A 19,361-nucleotide genomic window follows, 5' to 3' on the forward strand; every position below is an offset into this window, starting at 1 on the left:
GTGAAGATGGCACCCTTTATACTCTGTGCTTTGCTGATGATCAGGTGGTAATAGCTCAGGACGAAGTAGATGCGAATTACATGACGCGGAAGCTAGTGGAAGTATACCGAAAGTGGGGAATGGAAGTAAATGTGGTTAAGACGGAGAAGTTGGTTATCGGTGGTGATCAGCAAAGCATTGAACTGGAGGATGGCCGGAAGATCCTGGACTGTGAAGAGTATAAATATCTCGGAGTTTGGTTAACTAAGGACGGAAATTTGGATCGGGCCATTAAAGATCGGAATGTGCAAGGCAGGAAAGCTATCGCGATGCTAAATGGGGTTCTCTGGGACCAGAGTATCTCCAAGGAGACCAAAAGGAAAATTTACAACGTCATCGTGAAGAGTATCGTAACTTACGGGAGTGAGGTCTGGCAACTTAAGAAAAGAACTGAAGACATGCTTAGGGCAACCGAGATGGACTTTTGGCGAAGGTCTGCTGGGATATCGAGAAGAGAGCGTATCCGCAATGAAAGGGTACGCGAGATAATGGGTGTGGAAAAGGACATCGTGCACGATATCAGGTCCAAGCAGTTGGTCTGGTATGGACATGTGCGAAGGATGGCAGATGATCGGTTGCCCAAGCAGGTCTTCGATTGGGTTCCTCCCGGAAGGCGACGGCGTGGACGTCCTGTGAAAGGTTGGCGACAAGGGGTGGAGGAGGAGATCAGAAGGTGCCAATTGCCTGATGATCTCTGGGAGGATAGGGGGCAATGGCGATTGGGCGTCGCAGAGCGCGAGGCGGCGCTATAATCGCGACTTTATGTCTGTATGTGTATTTCCAAGTCATTTACTACAACACTTATTTCCACAACTCATCCACAAAACTTATTACAAATTGTAAGCCTGGGTACCAACCGGGGCTCTCCAGGAGGAACGGAAGACGCAATCCCGAGCAAACACTTGTGAATAATAATACTGTGTGTAAATATTTGTGTAGACATTTGTGTAAGTATTAAATATTTATATTTATGGCGGACCAACCATGAGAGCGAGCAAAAACCTTGTGGGAAAAATCTCGGTATCTCTCACGATCCGACCAACCACAGACAAACATTGTAGGTGGTCAGAAGCATGTACAGTGTCAGTAATACAGGGAACAGAATCAAATACAATAATCAAATCAAATGTTCGGGCCAACCACAATTCGCTTAGGCGCAAAATCACGTCTCTTTTCCGTCAAAACAGTCTCTGCAAATTTCTCGAAAGCTCGCCAGTATTTCCGCTCCTCCAGGAGAACCCCTATCAGCTCCCCAGGCAAGCACGGTCCACCAATCACTGAAAACAAATCACGCCGCGCCCGACCCCATCGCTGGCAGTGAAACAACACATGTTCTGCTGAGTCAATCAAACCACAGTATCCGCACATAGGCGAATCGCAAAGGTGCAGTTTACACATATATTTACCGAAAACCCCGTGACCGGTTAATAGCTGTGTCGTAAAATAATTAGGGTAGCCGAACGATCGCTGACACCACACATCTAGATCTGGGATCAGTATTCTTGTCCATTTTGCCACATCATTTGGGTTTTCAGACCACCTCCGATGCCATCGTCACATTAGATTCACCTGTGCGCGCACCGGATCACATAAATTATATCTATCTGCCACTCGTCGCACTAGCAGATCAGCTGGCAGGATATCTGATAAAACATAGCAAATGCATGCTGAGATGAACCTTGTGACACATGAAAGCATAGGCAAACAATGTCTCACAGAGAAATGCGCTTAATCCGTTGTCTCATATTACCGCAAGGGCCGAACCGCGCCGAAACTTCAAGGACGCCTTTTGTGAAGCCCCGCTCAGCGTCCGAGATCCCTTAATTGTTCTTTTTTCTCCCGGTCGCAACGGGTGCCGAGATAGCTCAGTCGTCTTCGACATCACTCTATCGCTTCGTCGGTATTCCATTTTACACGAGCGGGGGTTCGAATCTCGTAGGGGACAGTTAATTTTTACTGGTTGTATTGAATGTTTTAGACCAATCATCTAACAATAATTAATACTTGGCAACTTAGGAAGCACATAGGTCCCTTATGATGCGTATTCGGGCATATGTGTAGAGTAAAAATATCATACGTAGGGTGTCCCAAAAGTACCGGGACTGGTTCTGTAACTTCAAAAGTAAGATAGATACAGACATGATTTTGGTCTCATTTTAAAGATCAACTCAATACCTATCGATTAAAATCAAGATCAGCTCAATCGAATAAAAATTGACCGAGTTATGACAATTTGAAATTAGTGAGGAAAGTTTACCCCTACGGTTTTTAGGAAGATTTTTCGCTTACCAGGATTCAACAAGTTAATATTCGTATCCACTTTCCTCCGAATCTTCCATAACTTCCTTTTGCTTTTCAAAGTACCGTCCATCAAACCGGATGCACTTTTTCATGCGCTCTTGCCACTTATCCAACATTGTTTTCCTGAATTCTTCCTCTGGGATGGAGTTGAAGAAGTTTTGAATTGCATTCTGGATTTCGGTCTTCGATACGAATCTTCGTCCGCGAAGCTCCTTTTTAAGCGTAGGAAACATCCAAAAATCACATGGAGCCAAGTCAGGGCTATAAGGGGGATGAGGGATTGTTTCAACTCCATTTTTACTCATAAATTCACGTGTTAAGCTCGATGTGTGAGGCCGCGCATTGTCTTGATGGAGTATCCACGAAGCTTTCAAGTCCGACCGTTTCCGGGAAATGTGCATTCTCAACTCCTTTAGTACTTTGCAATAATACGCACTGTCGACCGTTGTGTTTTATGGTACAAAATGTTGATAAATGACACCTCGAAAATAAAAAAACACAATAAGCATCACTTTATCGGCCGACTTTTCGATTTACGGCGATGAAGAATCTTCCTTAAAAACCGTAGCCGTAAACTTTCCTCGCTGATTTCAAATTGCCATAACTCGGTCAATTTTTATCCGATTGAGCTGATCTTGGTTTTAATCGATAGGTATTGAGTTGATCTTTAAAATGAGATCAAGATCATGTCTGTATCTATCTTACTTTCGAAGTTACAGAACAAGTCCTGGTGCTTTTGGGACACCTTATGTATACTTTACGCCGAAAAAGCGAACCTGAAACTTAAATGCGTTAACTTCCAAAAACCATATATAATCCAACGAAAATAAATAATTGGTACATAACAGCTTTCTTGTATAAAAAGAAAATAATTAAAAATGTTAAAAAAGAGATGTCAACACAAAATTACATAGCCCCTTCAATTCAGAAGATACTACAAACGAACTGTACCTTAACATGTTCATATCCCAGAAGCTAACGTTCCCATGACGAATATTGCTATCGCTAGCGATTGCAAAATCCAACTTGTTTTGCCTTGTTTCTTTTTCTCTATACTAATGGTAGTACTATTCTCATTTGGCAACTCAAATTTCAATGAGAAGAAGTTTCACAGATTTACTATTTATAAACAAGAAATATTACACACAATGTCTTGTAGACCGAATATTAGATGGCATGAAGATAGACATACATGAAACATAGCTTCTAATAATTCAATAGCTTTCCTTATAAAATTAAAATTTCAAATATTTAATCCGACCAAATGTTGGAGCTGCAGTGACATTCAAAATCTCTTTCCTTACAGTGGTTTTTACTAGAATTATTGCATATTTAAACACGGTAAAACACTAACTCATGAGAATAATTGTGGATAAATTACACGTCGTATCTTGGCCGGATTAATTTAGGCGGAAATTAAAAGGAAAATCGGATCTTATGTGTGTGTTACACACACAATCCCACTTTTCGTAGCACTTGCCGGATAGACTCCCATAGCACCAAAAGAGAAAACAACTCAGGGGAAAATATGTTGTTTCTGACAGTCAATTATCGTAGAGACAAAAATAAAACGGGAAAATTTACGGTAAAAGTAAAAATCATAGAAATCATTTCAAACTAATTGTAAGGGGAGGTTTAGACCCCCAAATAAGGCAGTTCAAAGGTCATTCGATTTTCCTGCGAAATGAGCCAATTTCTCCTGACTCTGCCTCAACAGTATCGCGGTAAGTTCAAAATGGACCAATAGACAAGCTACGAATTTAAGCATTCTAATACATGTCTCTTGACCAGAATTTCACGTAGAACACGATTCGCGCAACGAAAATTACCGAAATCAACTCCTAACAAAGATATTAACGTTTATATTTCACATTGGTTACGAGGAGTTTGAACTGCCCGCTCACAAGAAACTCAAAGCTCTACGTGAGTCAAATCGTGCACTACAACGGTTTCAGCAAACTTCTCAATCAGGCGATGTTCATTTCCCACCATGTGCTGTTCAATCTATAAACAACTTGCAATAGCTGAGCTAAAGCGTCAAGATTAAGGTTGCCAGATTTGTATATCGCAGAGACTGTCATGATAACGTTTAGCGCGCGATGTGAGTCACGTAAAGCATTGAGTTTTCATGAGCGGTTGGTTTGAATTCACGCATCAAGAATCATTAAATATCTTCATCACGAGTTGATTTCGGTAATTTTTGTTGTGCGCATCGTGTTCTACGTGAAATTCTGGTCAAGAAACATGTATTAGAATGCTTAAGTTCGTACCTTGTCTATTGGTCCATTAGTTCAACATTGCGTTTTCAAGTCCTCAAAGGAGGGGTTGCGATTTGGGCCGAATTCGGCCCCTCCACGGAATTAAGAAATTTTTGGATACATGGCAGTTGACGGTGCATATTTGACGGAAATAATCGAGTTTTGTAGATACTCAAGTTTTTTGGCCGCGTAACAGGGGCCTAAACATGGCTCCGGAGCCGAAAATAGCTGAAATTTCGAGTTTTTCGCGGTTCTACCTCAGATTTCGAACCGGGCCCAAAGGCGACGGGTGATGAGCTTCGAATATAGTGTCAAGGACACCTAGACACGTAACATACTTGAATATGATCAACCGTCGCCCTTGGGCCAAACTTCAAAATCGAACTTTTCCAACTTTTTAGCCCGAAATAGCGGAAAATCCATGTTTTTCGCGGTTCTACCTCAGATTTCGACCTGGGCCCAAAGGCGACGGGTGATGAGCTTCGAATATGGTGTGAAGGACACCTAGACGCGTAACATACTTGAATATGGTCAACCGTCGCCCTTGGACCCAACTTCAAAATCGAACTTTTCCAAATTTTTAGGCCGAAATAGCTGCTCGTGATTCTGCTTGAGGGGTATAAGTGATTCGACATTTTATAATAAAAAATTCATGACCATGTTTCTACGAATTCTAATCATACGCCAAAAATGTATTCTTTTACTAGAGTAGGAATGAAATAATTCTTTCAATGGGCCTGTTGCATGCAAGAGATACAGCCGTGCGAATAGACTTTTTAGAGGTTAAATGACACGAAAATAACGATGGTCACATTAAAAAAGTCTGAAATGCACTCCTTACTGCGCAATTTGCGTTGTTAGAAACACGCTTTTTCAAATTTCCCGCGTCTGGGGGCAGTTTTCTAATCACCGGAAACGAGCAAACGGCGGGCTCGGTGATTTCCGGAAGATGCCGAGTCGTTGTTGTTGTTGTTCTTTTTTCCTTCAGTTTGTTTACAAACCCAACGTGATCTCTCATAGTGGTCCACATACGCTTTATGCAGTAACTAAATTAATCAACTTTTAAATATCCAACGCAATCCTTCTACATTTCATTTCACGATATCACGATCTCCGATTTTCAGGTTATGTTGTCAGTTTTAGTTGACCGGAAATAGCCGCGAGTTGCCGTTACTTTCCGTTAGAAAACTGCCCCTAGACGCGGGAAATTTGAAAAAGCGCGTTCTTAACAACACAAATTGCGCAGTAAGGAGTGTATTTCAGACTTTCTTAATGTGACCATCGTAATTTTCGTGTCATTTACCCTATGAAAAGTCTATTCGCACGGCTGTATCTCTTGCATGCAACAGGCCCATTGGACGAAAAGGAAACACGTGGCCACGATCTCAAAAGAAAGTAATTTATCAAGTCCCGAACAAAAAATAAACAAAGTTTATGACCGGTCCTATTTAGACGCAGATAAAATACCGAAATAGAAGGTTAAATATCGCAATTGTAGGCTAATTTTTACCTATGTCTATAGACGAAGGTTGACCATATTCAAGAATCTTACTTGAAATGTATATGCAGTATGAAAACATTGATATTCAGATATTTCGGGTTGAAATTTGGAAAAGTTCGATTTTGAAGTTGGGCCCAAGGGCGACGGTTGATCATATTCAAGTATGTTACTCGTCTAGGTGTCCTTCACACCATATTCAAAGCTCATCACCCGTCGCCCTTGGGCGCAGGTCGAAATTTAAGGTAGAACCGCGAAAAACTCGAAATTTCAGCTATTTTCGGCTCCGGAGCCATGTTTAGGCCCCTGTTTCATAGCCAAAAAACTTGAGTATCGGCAAAACTCGATTATTTCCGTCAAATTTGCACCGTCAACTTCCATATACCCAAAAAATTTTCAATTCCGTGGAGGGGCCGATTTCGGCCCAAATCGCAACCCCTTCTATCAGCGAAAATCGAAAAACGGATTTGAAGAGTTCGCGCCAAAATGCTTAGTTTTTTATGTTCTTGCCAATGATGTATCACAAGATAAGGGTTACCATTTGAAAAAAGAAAGTCGGGTGCCCCCTCCCGCTCCCCCTGACGGAAGGACAACAATTTGGACCCCCTTAGAAGATGGTCCACTTTGAGATAGAAACATTCCCAAAGTTTCGTTTTTCAATCTCTAACCGTTCAAAAGTTACCAGGGGGTGGGGGGGGGGGGGGTATTGTAAGTATTTTAAGTCAAGAAGAGGGAAGCATCAATCGAAATTTAAAGTCGACTTCAAACACTGATGTTAACAGCACTGATGTGTGAACGCTTAATTTAAGTCAAAAAATTATGACTCCCCAAAAATGACTAGTTACACTCAATCTGTCTCGAGTTTACCTGAAAGGTTTTACATGACCGAGCATTTCCATGGAAGGCTGTTTTGGCGAAAATTTCACAATGCTGGATTTCAAATACTATCCTTACATTCGGAGTGGAATACCTAGTCCAGGCACATTAAGAGAATTTGCATCTCGTCACATCGTGTTCTTTTTTGTCGTTTTCTCCTTCCTCTTTTTTATCAGCTCATTCCGATCATAAGACATGTATTTTAAACTGGAGTTTATTCAAAGTAATGCTTTAATATTCAAATTGTTACCAGCTAGCAGTTGTATTCAGCGATTAAACTGCTAATAAATTAGCGTTTCAGATGGACGACAAGTGCCACTGACTTCCGGACTCTCTTACATGAGTATACCTACTCGGCACAACAATCCAAGTGATGGTCGTACGGGTCTCGAATCCTATAATCAGTAGACAAGTATGTTGCCGCTCGTGCCAAAATTGACGTTACATCCTTTTGTTCCCCTATGTGTAAGTTACATTCACTTATTTATGACACGCAGAATCGATTGCCGAGGACATCGGAGAATCGTTACAAGAATCGTTTAAATATACAAATTTTAATCGAACAGTATAGCGGTTTTTTTTTTTTTTTTTTTTTTTTTTTTTTTTTTGTGTTTTGGGCCCTGGTAAAAATTGGCAGTAGAATGTGTGTTCCAAAATACTATAGACCTACTTTTAGAAAGTTTCGTACTTGTGAAGGATGCCCGTCATTCTTAATATGTTGGAGAACCTTCAATTGCCTATGATACTGTGCAATCCCTCTGGTGTGAATTAGTTGCTTCAAGCGCCGTGGTACGCTGCGGCGCGGCGCGGCGCGGCGGGCGGGCAGCCAGCGCGGAACGCGCATTGGCGCCTTCATTCCTTCAAACCTAACAGGGATACTTCACGCATTGCGCAATGCGTGAAGTATCCCTATTAGGTTTGTAGGCGCCAGTGCGTCGCCGCTCCGCTTTGTGTTAGGCTCTAATATTTAATCTCGCGGAGTCAGCGTTTTTCAACTCATGATTTTGAAATGTTTGCACACTCTGTATGGACTATTCTCATTTTAATTGATGAAAAAAAAAATATGTTTTAAAGGAAAATATAATGTGTGTTTTGTAAGTATAAAGGTAGTTCCGTATCAAACTTAATGATTTCCAAAGCACACGAATTTTTACACAATTTTTTATAGCCTTTTATAGCCAATGGCAATAAAGTGTAAAGCCCGGCGATAGGAACTATAGCCCGACAGTATACTTTTTCATAGCTTCGTATAGCCCGGCTATATGATTTGCTCCACTTTCTACAGCCAGCTATATGATTTTCAATAGCCTTCTTTAGTCGGCTATAAGAACTCCTATGGTATTTTGAGACGCAGCTCCTATCGCCAATTTTTATCAGGGGGAGCATACATAAAAATATAAGGCCTTTGATCCACTTAATGTTATTTTGCTCCTTTTGCAGAAATTGAAATTTTGAGATGTACCCGGGGACGTTGGATTAGTTTTACTCCTCCAAACTTCAATTTATTCATTAATGTCCTTTATACTTAAAAAAACTTTGACCGTTTAAAAACCAAATGAAACGAGACAGTAAAGGATTTATTGCGGTAATTTGAACAGACAATTAGATGACATTGTACCTCTCCATCCACCTCTCCCACAGAAAAACTTGCCATAAATATAAATTTCAAACCCTTATTTTTCAGCATTAGGAGCTTGAGAAAGATGGCCCACGATACCTTTATTCTTTCCTCAGCTTTGATGGCTATTCTGTTTGTACCAGCAGCGCTTACGTTAACCTCAAGAGATAGGCAGATGAGTGATTTTGATTCGAAAATGTGGATATCGAGGGTAGTCACTGAACGTATTTGGGATTACGATATAACGTCAAATAAAAATCCGCTCTGCCCGCAACATTTTAACGTTCTACGGCAGCATCAAGCAAATTTCACCACGTGGGCTTTGCAGAGTAAGATATTTTCCATTACTATTTGCGATCATAAACATTAAAATTTCATTCTATTAATGTCATACAATCCTGAAGCATTCGTTCTGTAATCTAAGAGTGCGTTCGTGTTTTAACCAGGAGTGTCGATATGGAATGAGAGAAAATCAATTCTCCTACGCCGCCTATGGAATTTGATAAAAAAAATTATCGATTTGAAAGGATTTCTAAAAATTGAAAGTTTTTCCTTTTCATGGAAGATTTAGCCTCTACACAACAACCCCCCGCCCCCCAGACTCAAATAAAATGAAACTCTAATTTTCACCATTTTTTTGTAGGGGAAAAATTCCAAGTGTAACTAATGATTGCACTTTTGAGGCTATTGGCACCATTTTGTCAATGCTTTAATCCAGTTTTCCGTCATCTGACATTATTATACTATTTTTCGCAAAACGTGCAATATTGCTTTCTTCATCCCCACAAATCCCAGAAAAATTATGCTGAAGGTAACTATATATAACAATAATATACAACTTCACTCCAAAGTTACACAATTGTCTCAAGCAATGCAATTGTTTACAAGCGATTTCTGATAATAATTTTGTTGTTTTCCGAAAAAAAAATTTCACATTTTCAATCAGAAACTCTCCACAGTTTTTTAGTAGAAAAAACAATTTGCGAGAGGAAATTTTGCTCCGTTGAAATTTAGAAAAAATGTTTTCTTGGTAACAACGAACTGCTAAACTGCAAGTAGCTGAAAATGTTTAATTTTTCAGTGTTAGATGCATCTGATCTGATTCCGGCTGGTTTTCTTGTTGGAGACGGGTATCGACTTGGCAATTTCGATGAATGCATTCATGCTAACGTTCCAGAAGAACTAGCGTTTTCACCGCAGTACTGTTTACCTTCCTTTACAATCGTTCAAGAGACAAATATTCAAAAATCTGCTGAATTCTCTGACGATTGGAGAGAGCCCGTATGGAGGAGGCTTCAGGTATAAAGAATAGTTTTTCTTCTTCGGTCAATAAATCTGGGATGTTATGCAGTATCAAAATTTTGATGTATAACTTTGCATTGAACAAAAAACATGAATCTACGTTAAGTCAAATCGGAACAAGTTGTAGCAAAATAAAAAAAAAAAAATAAAGTTTTTGCTGCAATGTTTGCTGAAATCTCCTCTGAAACTTTTGTCGTCATTTTTGGAAATGTGCACTGAAAAAGAAAGTCGCTTGGATCTAGAGTTCAGGCTCTTAATAACATTGACAAGATAAAAAAACCTTGATTCAATCCGATTTTTCCTTGAATCGAAGAGCCGAACCCTTCATTTAGGCGAATTTCCTTTTGATTCAAGCAAAAAGTCCGATTGAATCAAAAGTATCTTTCCATTTCAATGTTTTTAAGAGTCTGGACTCTAGATCCAAGAGACTTTTTTTGCAGTGTGGAATTCACAATAATTGCACAGCTGTTTTGGTATGTGGTGTTACATTCAGGCCGTGAGCAGAACCAAAGTTCCAAGGAATCGTTTCAGCCTGTCATTTTGTATACCAAGCACTTGTTCATCAGACGACTTGCAAACTTCCTTGCAAAGACTGTTCCGCGAATTGACGAGGCCTCTTGGGTACGACCTTAATGTGACTGTTAATGACCTCCAATGCACCACAGGGAAGGACCAGCCCAAATCCATTGGTTATGCGATAATGAGGTTTGTATGCGGATGAATCATGAGTCGCCGAAAATTGCAATACCTTTATACTGCTGCGCTACGGAAAAACGTCGTAAAAACCTTCAGGCGTTGCCAAATAACCTTCGATAAAACGCGAATTTCCCGGTAAATTGATGAATATTTTCCTCCCCATTTCTCAGATAATTTAATTCGCAATTTTATCTGAAAATTCTGAAAATTTAAAAAAAAATATTCATAACTTTCCTAAAAAATTAACATTTTATCGAAGGAAATTTGGTGACTCTCGAATGTACATACGGCGTTCTCCCTTAGCACGGCAGTGTACCATAAAGTAATGAAATTCTTGGGATCGCTTCATTTGGAATAAAACAGTTTTTATTGACGCGTAATATTTGTCCCTGTTTCAATTGTATTCTTCAGTTCAGTTAATTTTCAGTAAGTTTCTTCACTGTTTAACTCCATGCTGTGCCCTCTCAATGTTTTTAAGTTCGTGAGAATCTCGATCTCAACGTGAGGCACGTCTTAGCCTTGAAGAGAAAAAAAAAGTTTAATCCCACACAACCTGCCAATGCTGTGCTTGCGAGCGGTATTAACGTGTCTCTGCTGAATTAAAATTAGCATATGGGTTTGTTTTAATCGGTTGGGTCCTCTGAATAGCCAATTATCTCGATTTTTGCGGAACAAAAGCCTTATACTGGCATCTCCTTATTCCTGTTGTTTTTTTTTTTTTTTTTTTTTTTTTTTGATTAGCAAAAAAAGCACATCAGATGTGTCACTCATTAATTTTCAACAAACCTAATCTATTCCAACTTTGTTTTGTATATTTCCAATGATTTTCAAAATATGACCTATGAACTTGCGTGGTTCATCAGGTAAGTCAAGAAAACCTCTACCTCGTGCGACTCTCATTAAGAAAAATAAAAAAAAAACCGCTTAACAGTAAATAAAAAACGCAACAGTTTCAACAACGGCTTAATGATCCTCATGAATGGACCACTAGACAGGGTACGAATTTAAGCATTCTAATACATGTTTCTTGACCAAAATTTCACGTAGAACACGATTCGCGCAACAAAAGTTACTGAAACCAACTGCTAACGAAGATATTAATGTTTTTATTTCACATTGGTTACGAGGAATTTGAACTGCCCGCTGACAAGAAACTCAAAGCTCTACGTGAGTCAAATCGCGCACTACAACGGTTTCAGCAAGCTTCTCAATCGAGCAATGTTCATTTCCTACCACGTGTTGTTCAAACTATGAGCAATTTGCTATAGCTGAGCCAAAGCGTCATAATTGAGGCTGTCAGATTTTTAAATCGCAGATACTGTCATGATAACGTTTAGCGCGCGATGTGAATCACGTAGAACATTGAGTTTTCATGAGCGGGTGGTTTGAATTTACGCATCAAGAATCATTAAATATCTTCGTAAGGAGTTAATTTCAGTAATTTTCGTTGTGCGCATCGTATTCTACGTAAAATTTTGGTTAAGAAACTTGCATCAGAATGCTGAATTTCGTCCTTTGTCTAGTGGTCCATTAAAGACTGTTTTGTCGCTTATATTATCTCCCTTAAAATCATTTTACAGGTATTTCTTGTTGAGCGCAACAGGTGTCTTAATATTTTGTTCTGCAGCAGACATTATCTTGGCGGTGACGAAGGGAGAAAAGCATGATATTAATAATTGTTCAATTGCGAAAGCCTCAGGTGAGACTTCTGACGACTTTGGTAACAACTTTGTATCGTTTCACTCAATGGATTCACTTATGGGTCTTCTCTTTAAATAATTGCATCTTTCATAATTCGCAGCTGATACGAGAACAGTGGACATTCTTTCTCCTTCTTCGTTTTCATCTTCTTCTTTCTCTTTTTCCTCCTCTACTTCTTCTTCTCGTTCTTTTTCTTCTTCTTCTCCTTCTTCTCCTTCTTCTCCTTCTTCTTCTTCTTCTTCTCCTCCTTCTTCTCCTCCTCCTCCTCCTTCTTCTTCTCCTTCTTCTCCTTCTTCTCCTTCTTCTCCTTCTTCTCCTTCTTCTCCTTCTTCTCCTTCTTCTCCTTCTTCTCCTTCTTCTCCTTCTTCTTCTTCTCCTTTTCCTTCTTCTCCTTCTTCTCCTTCTCCTTCTTCTCCTTCTTCTCCTTCTTCTCCTTCTTCTCCTTCTTCTCCTTCTTCTCCTTCTCCTCCTTCTTCTCCTTCTTCTCCTTCTTCTCCTTCTTCTTCCGCCTCCGCCTCCTCTTTTTCGCCATCTTAAAGAGTAATCAGTACAGTTTGTTAACTTGGAAGTTTTGGAGGGTTTATCGTTCTGCGGATAAGAAAATATCCTACAGCGATAAAGCGCAATCTACAGCACGAGCAAGTCAAAAGTACACAGACTCAAAATTTAGAGATTTTCACCCTCCAACACTGATTGAGGATGCCTTCCTGTACACGCCTTTGAAAATGAATCTCGTTCAGTAGAAAGGTTTCTAGGTATTCCCATTTCTCATATGAAGTGATCTAAAATAAAACTCATTTGACTAATGGAGTCGTATAAGTACGCGAGTATAAGCAAATATGCATTTCAGAATTTTCCTAAGTAAACCGCAATTGAATGTGCCGAAATTAATAATATATCAAAATCAAATTATATTTTATTTTTATGAAATGCTGACATACATCTATATCTTGAAAGTTATGACTTTGATTCTCTTACCCTACTTTCATTTTTGTTTCTCATTAACAGGGATAGAAAAATGGCTGATACCATTCTCTATGTACAGGAACTGGAGTCAGTTAGTGGCTTCACCCACATCTTCGGGCGATTACAAGATACTTAACGGCATCAAAACAGTACTGATGACCATGACAATAGTGGCACATCGATCCATGTTTACTGCTGAGCGAGTGGCGTTAACTAACTGGTCTTATTTTGAAAGGGTAAAGTGCATATATTTGACCAAAATCGTAACTTAATTCACTAGAGACATCATGTGCATCCTCAGTCGAGGCAATATAATTTATTAGAACATTATATATCTTACATATGATACTACATACATAGTTTAGGGAATATGATTATCCAAGATCTCATGCAATAAATCACGGAAAAAAGTGTTAGAAGGTACCCCCTTGAATGAATTTTTGGATGATATGGAATTGTCGTGGAACCGTAACTCAAGTTTGGGTAGTGCCACAACATTTGGGTTAGCAACCTAATTTATTGGAGCACTACCACAATTAATTGGAAATGTCCATATCAACCAACAACCCCTAAGTCCTTTTTTCCGTGATCACTCCTGTTTGACAATAGTTATTAATGTCACAAACTGGCAATGCATTGATTGCAGTTCGATGATCTTTCCTTGCATCTTTTTAAATCTAGTCTTACCAAATCGTGGAAAAAAATGATAATTCGGGGAAATTAAATTTTCTCATTTTTTTTATAATTAATTTTCAAAATTCATTATCAATTCATCACCACTTAAACCGCATAGCGAATAAAAGAATTAATTTCTCAACACTACGACTGTAGCTTGCCTGCGGTAAAATAACTTCATGAATATTCTTCCAGAGTAGACTGTAGAAGAGCTGTGCGTCATATTTTTCAATTCCAAAATTGATTTGTTTTTTTCTTTTCATGCCAGAGATTTCATGAATTCAGCATCTTCTTTGTTGGAATGCCCATACCAGACATTTTTTTCTCAATAACCGGCTTTTTACTCTGTCTCTCTATGCTGAAACAATTAGAGAAAAAAACTTTCAATGTGTCAGTACACGCGGCAAATAAGTTGCTCAGGTAAGCGTAACGTATTGACACAAAAGAGTTTTACAAGTCTTGTCTTGGATCAAATGTTTAAGTTTTGATATTACTCCGAATAAATGCGCGGTTGAGGCGGCACAAGTCCACTAAATTTTGGATTATGGAACCATCATTTCAGGCTCATTTTAGAAACAATGCATATGTCATTAGTTTCCTTGTACAGATGGGTACTTTTAGATGAGCCAGAAATACTGGTCCCTTTTTGCAAAATGAGGCCTACTTTATAATGAATGTGAAGCGAAAATATGTCAACAGCATAAATCTGGAAAAGTATTCACAAACTATTAACCCGTGTAAAGTAATCGTGTAAATTGGCATGTAAATACATTTCATGGATCATCAAACTCCAAAAGTGAAGTAACTCGAGAAAAAATACTGTAAGCGTAAAAAAAATGTAACTTTGACTCGGACTTAACTTTTTCCTTTGTTGTTTTTAAAATTAAAAATAATGAAAAGAATTGAATTTATGACCATTATGCTGCCATTTTTATTTATTAATGTTTATTTTGTCCCTGAGGCCTTTCGGACTTGCGCCATCATCAGCATAATAATTTTAATAATTTTGCAGCAAAATGGTCAGAAATTCAATTCTTTTCTTTATTTTTAAATTTATTTTTATTTTTGCTGCTTCTCCAAGCATGTTTAAATATTCTTTCTTTTTGCCATGATAATTTTTAAAACAGGATTTGCCTCTGAAATATATTTTAGAGTGATGCCTCCTTACATGTTCGTCCTGGCTTGCTTTATCTTCATTTTCCCGCACACAGGCGACGGACCGTTCTGGAAAACGACGACTGAGGCAGACATACGATTCTGCCAGAAAAATTGGTGGATGAATCTTCTGTTCATCAACAACTATATCAAACCAGGCAAATGGGTAGAAATTTACATGTTTTTATATAATGTCTATTAATAATGCTAGTTTGTGAATTTGCTCCTTCTCTTTTCTTTCTTTCTCATTTCGGTAGAGCAACTTTAACCCCAGAAACCGCCGAGAGTATTTCCAAACTGAGACGCCGTAAGTGTAACCATAATTTAAAAAAATGTACATTTCTCGACTAATCGAGTAAGTGGCATATAGACAATGCAAAATTAATACTTAATGCATCTAGGTGATCGTCTTTAGCAATTATTGGTAAAAACTATCTTAAGCAGCTCAAACAGTTTTAAAAATTAAATATTCCAACTCGTTTACTCTAAAAATTTATTCGCATTCAGCTTTTTTTTAAAGATGGCCTCCGCAGTCCGCCCGCATCCCTGCACACAGATGGAGTCGCCTAAGACGTTGTCTTACGGTACAACTAGACCGAAAAATGGCTTATTTCCACACAAACAGTATGACACTACCATATTTCAACGAGTGACTCCATATCGATTTAGTGTAATTTTTTACGCTACACTCACCAGATTCTAAACACGAAATACAGTCTAATTTGATTTCAGTGTCTCCCGCACTCTTACTACATTGCCGCTGATATTCACTTCTTCATCGTGGGTTCGCTCATTGTCCTTTCTTGTTGGCGGTGGAAGTCACTCAAGTGGATTATCTTGGGTTCTGCCCTTGTTTTGAGTGCCTTGATTCCATTGATGATCACTTATCTCAATCGCTATGAGGGACTCTTAAAACTCTATCCTGAGTGAGTACAAAACGCATCACGTTTACGCAGAAAGTATTATTAGCAACAATTTTCTCTCGCTTTATTTTGCATGAATGCGAACTGAAATCAGTGCGAGTTAGTGTAATCAACATAGAAATTGTCAATTGAAAAAGTCCCTATTTTGCAAAAATTCTCAAAAGCCAAAACATCTCAAAGAGACAATGTCTAACTCTGAATGCTGACTTGCTAAAAATCGACAAACATTTAAGTATGTGTTTATCACATTGATGAGTCATAATCATACTAAATAAATCTAGTAATATTTTAATAAATGCGTCGGTTCGTCGGTACTCATCCAAATGCTGGGTTTACATTTAATAGCAGCCTTTCAGACGATTCAGCCAACATTCGATTGTCTTAGTATTCTCGTTGGTAGACTATGAAACTGTCTATTTTTTCCAGTTTTGCTATGAGTCCGAGGAATCACAATATGCTGTTAAATGTGTATATGAAGAGTCACAATCGGTTTGGTGGATATATAACTGGCATTTTGGGAGCGTTTTGGATGAGATATCTTCAGGAAAGACGTCTAAAGTTTTCAAAAGTGAGTGTTAACAATTATTGCATAATTTAATCAAACCTGTAGATTTTCATTTTTTTTAATCCTCCTTAATATTTTTTATCAGAGAGTCAAAAGGTTAAACATTATAAATTGCCAATTTATTAATTTTACAATGAATCTAAATGTATGTGGGTTATTGCTTTGTTACAATTGACTTTGCCGATAACCTAAATAACTGTGATACTCTTCACATCATAAAGCTATCAAAAATGCACTACAGTCACGGGTTTCAACATGTAAGATGTACAAATAGAATGATTTGCGTTAAATCGATTTGCAGATCGTAAGTTTTGTGAGTATACGTTTAAGTCGTAGCCTCGCCGACTTCACTTCCCATTCTCTCTTTCTTGACGGCGGCTATAGACCTCTGAAGAAAGCACTTTACAAGACTAGAAACTTAAAAAAGTGTGAGGGGCTGTAAAAAAAATAGTTTATTTGTCTGAGGTCAAGTCATGTCATTTGCACCGTTTAGTCATTCATCTATGAGAGCGCTTTAGAAAAAAAATTCGCCCACACCCTCTTGATATATGATACAAAAACACAGTAAATCATGTAAACAGGTAGATTTTTTCTAGAACCTTCCAGAACAGATAGACTCGTTTGTTCGAACGGGTGAAGTTGTAATCGCAGGATCAGGTGGTTAACTGCCCTTTACCAAAATATAAATCAACTGAAAATGGTCATGTCATACTAAGTTTGAATTAAACCAGGCAGCAGATAACTCACAAATCAAAGAAATATATAGAGCCAGCAATTAATGATCAGAGCATTGTGATAGATACAGCAATGCGCCTTCATACATTACTGTATGTGACTTACTGAATGTTCGGCTAATTGCAGACTGGAGCTTGGGCAGGCGTTTTTATTGGTGTCGCGATGATTGCTACCATCACATGGGTCAGACATTTACTCCACCTTCCAACTACTGCGTATAATGTGATCGCGCACGCATTATTCGCTGGTCTGAACGCTCAGATAATATCTGCAGGTGTCATAATCATTGTTGTGGTCCAAATTACTACAGATTTCGGTAAGATTCACATAATATCTCAAGAGCAAGCTTTAGCCAATATGCCAAGGACGGAATACATGAAGAATTTGTCGAAATAACGACTCCTTAATTTTATTGATTTCATAGGCCAGCAAATGTTAAGTCATGCCAGTTTCCTGAGATAACCTGAGAGATTTCTCTCTATTCTTAAAGCTGATTTTGGGAAGCGTAAAAGAGAAAAACTTTGGGTTTTCCGAAAAATTTAATCAAGACATAATTATGTAGAGGTTTCTAATAGGATTAAAGTCATCAGGAATTTCGACATTTTTTTGATATTTTTCAGGTGCCTTGGATTCCTTATTCTTGACGCAAAACTTTTTCACACTGTTCAGTAGACTCAGTTTTTGGGCATTTCTCATCAATATGCCACTCATCATGGCGATGATTGGCTCCCTCAAAACTCGTGTCCACATTACTTATGAAGACATGGTAAGTTAGAAAATAACATTCTGATATTAAAATTCCACTGATGTGGATTAAATTTTTACATTTTCATGCATATTCAGCTTCAAGTCCAGTTTCTTTTCGCCTCTTTCCTTTCGCCAAATACTATAGAAATTAAACAATGAAACATTTAATTAAGAGGTGTTTTTATAAATTAAGGCTTTTTCTTCATGCATCCCTTTTTGTTTATCATTTCAACGTCTTATAAATTACGAAAAATCTGCTGAAGCTTTGACCTAAAAAACTGGACACCCCCCCCCCCCCCATTGTCACCTGTGTATGCGTGCGATTATTGTGCGATGGTGAAATAACCGTCCATTAACACCTATGAGGTTTGTTAAAACAATATTTTGAATAATCCAATTTTTAAACAAAAATCTCGGATATGCTTAGATTTTCTCTTTCATATTCTCATATTATTTTTCCACACAAAATCCCTTGCGTCAGTTTTTAACCCGTTCCTTTGGTTTTCTTCTAGATATATGGAGGCCAGCATTGGGGTGATGTGCTACTAACGTATTTTTTATCATTTTATTGTTACTTGCTGGTTGATGCTCCCATAAGCTATGTCAGACCGATTATCTTGAAACATCTCTCAAGGAAGCAGCCACATACTGAGAAGACGGAGTGATAAGGAGGGGAAAATTTAAAGGGGAGAATTACGCCTCTTTGATTCCAAATATTCTGGGAAACTTTTTTGAAGCGTTTTCTTCATAATCAATTCTAATTCATCACTATAAACACTAACTATACTTTTTTAAACACCGATCCCATACATTCTTTAAGTGCAATGTCATATTTTGATCTTTGAAAGTAGTTCAGTCCTATATCCTACTTCACAATTAAAATACAATAAAACATATGTCTGTTCTCTTTGCTTCAAAATTGTCTAAAATGTCCGAACATGATGAACCACACTCTGTATATGATATTCTGTCCGAGCTCATACTCTAGGACAACATTACCTCTGTCATGCTTTGACGTAGAAGTTTTTTTTCTAACTTTTCCATATACCACGACACAAATATTATCAATCATCGACTGTACCTATCCCTATCTTAATTATTTGTAAGTAAATCTAGAATCGTTTTCCAGATTAATTGATCGTGAAAATGAACGATTTATTGTCATTCACGTTATTTTTGCTGTTGTTCCTTGCTTCAGATAATACTCTTGTGCGAAGAAAACAAAATCATATAATAATGATGATTTGACTCTATGTCAATCAGTCAAATTGGAATCTCTCCTCTATGATAATAGCTGACGTTGAAA

The 19,361-nt window shown here is 38.2% G+C and overlaps 1 protein-coding gene across 1 annotated transcript; it reads left to right on the top strand.

Annotated features, from left to right (window-relative positions):
• Nucleotides 1–7,228: 7,228 nt before the first annotated feature.
• On the top strand, nt 7,229–18,723 carry LOC109039016 (nose resistant to fluoxetine protein 6). The gene is made up of 13 exons (XM_019054335.2): nt 7,229–7,437; nt 8,657–8,919; nt 9,672–9,889; nt 10,386–10,597; nt 12,169–12,287; nt 13,298–13,491; nt 14,199–14,350; nt 15,083–15,251; nt 15,818–16,011; nt 16,435–16,576; nt 17,435–17,624; nt 17,929–18,074; nt 18,568–18,723. The coding sequence occupies exons 2-13, from the start codon at nt 8,676–8,678 to the stop codon at nt 18,718–18,720; spliced, it is 2,133 nt and encodes a 710-aa protein (XP_018909880.2). The 5' UTR covers nt 7,229–7,437; nt 8,657–8,675; the 3' UTR covers nt 18,721–18,723.
• Nucleotides 18,724–19,361: the final 638 nt, after the last annotated feature.

This window comes from Bemisia tabaci, chromosome 3, assembly GCF_918797505.1.
Source record: "Bemisia tabaci chromosome 3, PGI_BMITA_v3".
Classification (NCBI taxonomy): domain Eukaryota; kingdom Metazoa; phylum Arthropoda; class Insecta; order Hemiptera; family Aleyrodidae; genus Bemisia; species Bemisia tabaci.